The sequence below is a fragment of the Salvelinus sp. IW2-2015 genome, unplaced genomic scaffold (genome assembly GCF_002910315.2).
Source record: "Salvelinus sp. IW2-2015 unplaced genomic scaffold, ASM291031v2 Un_scaffold4717, whole genome shotgun sequence".
NCBI lineage: Eukaryota > Metazoa > Chordata > Actinopteri > Salmoniformes > Salmonidae > Salvelinus > Salvelinus sp. IW2-2015.
In genome coordinates this window covers 9,075-16,063 of record NW_019945986.1, presented here as the reverse complement: position 1 = coordinate 16,063, position 6,989 = coordinate 9,075, and the positions used below count along the sequence as shown (strand labels likewise).

General features: G+C 43.9%; 1 protein-coding gene across 1 annotated transcript; it reads left to right on the top strand.

The window, feature by feature from the left end:
• Positions 1–1,064: 1,064 nt before the first annotated feature.
• Positions 1,065–4,198, top strand: LOC112077585 (aryl hydrocarbon receptor nuclear translocator 2; the record flags this gene model as incomplete). Its single annotated transcript, XM_070441758.1, has 3 exons — positions 1,065–3,080; positions 3,379–3,411; positions 3,985–4,198. Coding segments are annotated over exons 1-3 (490 nt in total), but the record flags the coding sequence as incomplete, so codon positions are not given.
• Between the last annotated feature and the right edge of the window lie 2,791 nt (positions 4,199–6,989).

The window sequence follows — 6,989 nt, the reverse complement described above, 5'->3', positions numbered from 1 at the left end:
CTGAAGCGTTTTTTTAGAGTAAGTAACATCGAAAAAATCAAAAGAAAATGAAACTGATAGGAGACAAAACAAGAAGCAAACAAAGAAGAAAGGCTTTTTTGAGAAAGTACAGCAAATTTTTTCATAAATTATACAGTTTTCTTAGCCTAGGCTTAAGTTGTTTACCTGTTGGCTAGGCAGTTGCTAGGGACATTCCTGAAAGAAGGAGTGCTAGCTAACCGGAGTTGTTCCGTAGTTGGCAGAATGAGATAGAAGGGGACAAAGAAGGGAACAAAGGGGACAAAATTAAGGAAGAAGAAAGGGAAAAGGGGGAAGCCTTAAGGTGAAGCAATTTCTAAAGCCAATAAGACAATAATAGAGAGAACAAATTTCTATTGCCTCTCCCTCTACGATAGTCCCGGTTTTTGGTTTGGAGGGAGTTAAGTTTGCTTCCGCTTTGCTCCCAGGTAGTATTCAGGTAGTGCATTACATTTTCATTTCATTACAAGTAACAAACAGGTTTGATTTGTTTGATTTAGCTGGGCTTACATAGCGTGCTTGGTAATCCAAGAGTATTTTGTGAGTTCCCTAGAGTAATTGGGTCGAGTTACGGCAGTTACGAAGGTTACCTAGCCAGCTTAACTTTTCAAAAAAGTCACACGAGCATAGCTAGTAAGCTAGTTTCACCAGCGCAAGTACTAATATCATTTTAGTCAATAAGATTTTTTGCACGTAAGCTTAAATTTCTGAACTCGAGACGTTGTAGTCATTTGTCATGTCAATCTTCCTTTGAATGCGTAGCTCTTTATCTGTAATCCCTGTTAATATGTGTTCTGTTCTATCCTGTTTCTCATCCTCTCTGCACAGAATACAAACGATTCACCGGTGGCGGTGCTTTATTAACCTGGGTGTCCGCGCGACGACCGTGGAGTTTCCAGGTCTGGAGGCAGCTCTGGATGCGATTGCGGCAACAGGCGAGTTAAGATCGCTCAGCTAGTTCAGTCTCGACTTCTTGGCATGCGGAAACAGGATATGGATCACTCGGTAATGCTGATGGCTCTTTTCGCTTGCAGTGTTTCACGTTCAGGAGGAAAAATGTGTCACAAGTTGTATGGACTCACTCTGTCTGCAATAATAGTTTAACATGATTTTGGAATGACTGCCTCTGTACCCCACACATACAATTTTCTGTAAGGTRCCTCAGTCGAGACATGAATTTCAAACACAGATTCAACCACAAAAACCACAGAGGTTTTCCAATGCCTAGCAAAGAAGGGCATCTATTGGTATATGGGTAAAAAATAAAGTAGACATGGAATATTTCTTTGGGCGCGGTGGAGTTATTCATTACACTTTAGATGGTATATCAATACACCCAGTCACTACAAAGACACAGGCGTCCTTACTAACTCAGTTGCCAGAGAGGAAGGAAACCGCTCAGGGATTTCACCATGACGCCAATGGTGACTTTAAAACAGTTAGTTTAAAACTGAGGATGGATCAAAAACATTGCAGTTACTCCACAATACTAACCTAATTGACAGAGTGAAAAGAAGGAAGCCTGTACAGAATACGAATATTCAAAAACATGCATCCTGTTTTCAACAAAGGAAAGCAATTCACTTTGTGTCCTGCATACAAAGTGTAAAGTTTGGGGCAAATCCAATACAACACATTACTGAGTACCACTCCATATTTTCAAGCATAGTGGTGGCTGCATCATGTTTTGGGTATTTTTGTTATCGTTAAGGACAATGGAATTTTTCAGGATAAAAAACACTGAACAGAGCTAAGCACAGCCAAAATCCTAGAGGGAAACCTAGTTAAGTCTCCTTTCCAACAGACACTGGGAGAGGAATTCACATTTCAGAAGGACAATAACCTAAAACACAAGGCCACAAGGCTTACTTGTCTAAGTAAGATATATTAGTGTTTTATTTGACACATTTTTGACATTACCAAGTCTTTTGTCTAGATCTTTGAAAAACATGACAATTAAATTCATTTMAATCCCACTTTGTAACAACAAAATGTTGGAAAAGTCCAGGGGTGTGAATACTTTCTGAAGGCAATGTATGTTATTCACACATGACGTTCATGATCAAATAAATGAACATAGAATTTGAGGACCCGTCTAGCCGTAGCTCAGAGAATGTGTTCTGGTCTGCTGTGTTCTTTAATCCATGTATGTTCTTTATGTCCTCAGAAGACAAACCGCTGAAAAGCAACTGAATAACTTCTCTTCTCCTAACTTCCCTTTAGTCTTCTCAGTACAGAGTATTATGGTTCTTAGAGTACTGCACGCCTATCTCCAAGAATGGCTGACAATGAATTCAGTTAAAGTAAAAGTGTGTATCCAGCCATAGGTAGGTGTTGAACAACCAAGTTTGAAGTCGGTTCACTAGAGTTTACCTTACTGTATCAAACTAACATACTAAGCTTTTAACACCCAAAGTTCCAATTCAAACCAATGGAGGCGAATGATTTTGTAGGCAGCCCGTCCTGCCTAAGCACTGCTAYGGGAAACACTGGTATATGCATATGGTTGTCACTGGATGCTCATGTTAGAAAAAACCTGCATTATCATGAAATCAGAATTGGGTTTAGGGTTACGGTGCATACACATCAATGTTAAAACAAATGCAAACACACACCAAATCAAAGACCCCTTCTGTCTGTTCCATACTTTTCACTGATTTGTGAATTTAAAGATAAGAAATTATGTTTACATTTATATCCTGTCCACCGTGGCCACCTGTCCACCGTGACGACCACCACCCCCGGGTGTCTACAGCTCTGATCTGGAGCCGTGTGATAACCCCACCCCTGACAACCAGTGACGCCTATGTTGTCCCCCTATGTGTCTAAATCCTCCTCTCTGTTCCAGAGAGAACCACAGCGAGATAGAGCGGCGTCGCCGTAACAAGATGACCCAGTACATCACGGAGCTGTCGGACATGGTGCCCACCTGCAGCGCTCTGGCCCGCAAGCCAGACAAACTGACTATCCTCCGCATGGCTGTGTCCCACATGAAGTCCATGAGAGGGACCGGGAACACGTCCACTGACGGGGCGTACAAGCCCTCGTTCCTGACCGAACAGGTATTATAGGTGGGGGTGACGATGGCCGCGTTCCAGGCTGACTACATTGCAGACAACTACCAGATCTCACAAGGTGTTTAAGCTAACTGCATCGTATGATATCGTAATCTGATAYCCCAACTGTCGATGAAATGGCACACGACCATTGGTTGATGCCATGCAATGACTGCAATGTAGTCGGCCTGGAACACGACCAATGTYTGTGTGTTTTGTGGGTGGGTTGGTCATGGGGGCTGATGTGCGCGTATCTGTGTGTGTGTGCGTTTTGCGTGTGTGTGTGTCTGTYTGAGTAATTTAGCAGGGTCTACAAACCCTCCTCCTCAGCAAACAGGTAATAATAAAGCAACTTTATTTGTATAGCACATTTCATACAGAGACCGCAACTCAAGGTGCTGTACATAATAAAATAGTAATAATAGTCATTAAAAAGTAAACAATAAAAAGACAAAGTAACATAAAAGGCAATAAAAGCAGCATAATATGATCAAAATGAATACAAACACATAGGAATTAGAGATGAAAAAAGAGTACATAAATAAACTAGTACAAAGCCAAACTGAAAAGGTGAGTCTATGAACTGGTTTTGTTCTGTTCTCTTTGACTCTGCATTTGGGTTCTGTACGTTGGGGTCTGCACATCTGTGCAGCTCTACAAATGATATCCGCTGACACAATTTCCTGTCAGCATATTGATCTTATCAATTTGAAATAAATAAAGCTTTTGCAGGCTGTCTGTCATGTCCCCTGCTTCTGCCCTTGGCGTGTGTGTCTGTTTGTCCCGGATTTTCACCAATGGTATGTCAATCAATACTGTATATCCCTCATCTTTACTGTGACGTGTGTTTCTGCTCTGCCGTCACACACGTGTGTGTGTTCTGTTTCTCTTTTCTCCTCTTGTCCAATAGGAGTTGAAGCACCTCATCTTGGAGGCGGCCGACGGCTTCCTGTTTGTGGTCGCCGCGGAGACGGGGCGCGTGATCTACGTGTCTGACTCGGTGACGCCGGTGCTCAACCACCCGCAGTCGGAGTGGTTTGGCAGCACGCTGTATGAGCAGGTGCATCCTGACGACGTGGACAAGTTGCGGGAACAGCTCAGCACCTCAGAGAATTCCATGACAGGTAGGAATACTGCTGAACACATTGATATTCCCTAGTGAAAGCTATGTTGGTTCGCAATACTGTTCAGGAATACTGCTATTCCGTTAACTAGAACTCCATGTCAGAGGTAGGAATGTTGATTGGGAATGCTGCTTAGGAATGCTGCAGTTTCCCAAGCTYGAACTCCACGATAGGTAGGAATATTGGTTCTCTATACCGTTCAGGAATAACACTGTTCACATAGCTAGAAGTTCTTGCACGTGTCCTTGCCAAKCAACTGCTACCCCTGTCTGAGGAAGTACTCCCAGAATRGCAGTGTGGCTTCCGCCCGTCCAGAGGTACTGCAGATATGATCTTCAAAGCACGCCAGCTACAAGAGAAGTGGCGGGGACAAGGCCGGTGAAAAAGCTACACATCAGTAAAGAGCGCTGTCTGCTGATAGAATGCCCCGTTTGTGAATTCTCATCTGAGTGGAGAAGTGCAACTGACGCACAAAAATAGTCTGATGCCGAGCTGATTTTTTTGGGGGGGATCTGCGTTTACAAAATGCAGCAAGAGATTTCTTARGTGTTTTATATATTTTTTCCTTCGTGAAAAATTGAAGAATTCTGCGTTAATGCAACCTTTGAGTTTAACTTGCTAGTTAAGTAAGTTACTGAATTAYTAAGATGACGGGCCATCATGTTGTGTAAGCTTTCTGTTTGAGAAGTCAAAGCCCTTTGGATTAGTTAGCAGTGGCAGCTGTACAGATATCTTTTGATTTCCTTGCTTTTGTCTCCTCTRCGTTCTCGTCCCGAGCAACTCCAGACAGACACAGCGTGTACACATGCTGCTTCAGAGCAGACYAAACTTTGTTAATTTGTACATTGTCTCTCGTTCACATTTGTTTGTAAATGTCCAAACTCACAAAACATTACATTCGGTAGCTCCTACCTATATATGTAGGTAGGAGGGGGGTGGCAGGCAGGTAGCCTAGTGGTTAGAGCGTTAGGCCAGTAACTGAAAGGTTGCTGGATCGAATCCCCGAGCTGACAAGGTAAAAATCTGTCGTTCTGCCCTTGAACAAGGCAGTTAARCCACTGTTCCCCGGTAGGCCGTCATTGTAAATAAGAATTTAGTTAAATCGGGGCTCCCGAGTGGCGCAGCAGGTCCCTGGATCCAGGCTACATCACATGCAGCRGTCATTGGGAGTCCCATAGGGCGGTGCACAATTGGCCCAGCGTCGTCTGGGTTTTGCCAGGGTAGGCCGTCATTGTAAATAAGAATTTGTTCTTAACTGACACGCCTGGTTAAATAAATTAACTTTATGAGCTGGATTGTCTGTCTTTGCAAGTTTGTTTATTTTCGCTCTTTTGCGCTCGTTAGCATATTTAGCTYACAGCCTCCAGGGAAATGCACTTTTACTTGTGCTAATTTTGTTAGCATTCAGGTAACGGATGCCCAATGGTCTTTTTTTTGGCACCCCCTTATGCACTAAGCCGGTAATACCGTAAACCCCGGAATGAGAGGAGGACGGTATGATATGAAAATCTAGAAACCGCCCAACCGTACTACACACAGCATGGCCCCTGCTAGAGCYTCACCTRTCTCTACCTCCGCTCCCTTACGCTTCATCTGCTTGAGTTAATAAAGTAGCTTAAAAATGTACTTTTCTGCTGCTTCCCTCACTCGGTTGGACCGGGTCTGGAGCCGACCAGGTCTATAKGGAACGGGTCTCCTATTTTAAAATATGCATATCTGTTCCGGATTGGAAAGCCCCAGGTCCATTTCGGAACGGGTTCAACTTTTTGAACCTGTGAAGGCCTCTACGCCACACTTCTGGCGGACACTAAAATACAGCTGCCCTGACAAGTTCATCGGAATACTGGTCTACAAAGCTGTTGTCCTCGGAATACTGGTCTACAAAGCTGTTGTCCTCGGAATACTGGTCTACAAAGCTGTTGTCCTCGGAATACGGTTCTCACAAAGCTGTTGTCCTGCGAATACTGGTCTACAAAGCTGTTGTCCTCGGAATACTGGTCTAAAAGCTGTTGTCCTCGAATACTGGTCTACAAAGCTGTTGTCCTCGGAATAGTGGTCTACAAAGCTGTTGTCCTTCCCGCATTGCTAGACGAGCGCAGGACCACCTACAGTAGATACCTGAAAGCACTGAAACAACACCTCCAAAGATCCTGAGGATCAGTTGCGAGGACAGGCACACCAAACCAGCGTCCTGGAGGAGGCCAACATAACAGCATCACCACTACTACACGGAGTGTACAAAACATTAGGAACACCTTCCCAATATTGAGTTGCACCCCTTTTTGCCCTCCGAATAGCCTCTATTTGTCGGTGCATGGACTCTACAAGGTGTGGAAAGCGTTCCACAGGGAAGCTGGCCCATGTGAATGCTTCCCGCAGTTGTGTCAAGTTGGCTGGATGTCCTTACTGTGGTGGATAATTTTTGATACACGGGAAAGGTTGAATGTGAAAACCCAGCAGGATTGCAGTTCTTAACACACTCAAAGCAGTGTGCCTGGCCACTACTACCATACCCATTCAAAAGCAAATGTTTTGTCTTAACCTCTTTGGGCTAGGGGGCAGTATTTTCACGTCCGGATGAAAAGCGGTCCCAAGTAAACTGCCTGTTACTCAGGCCCAGAAGCTAGGATATGCATATAATTGGGAGATTTGGATAGAAAACAATCAAGTTTCTAAAACTCTTAAAATATGTCTGTGAGTATAACAGAACTGAAATGGCAGGGGAACCCCGAGGACAAACCATTCCCCCCCAAAAACAATTCATCCTACCACTGTTTTCAATAGCTGTCAC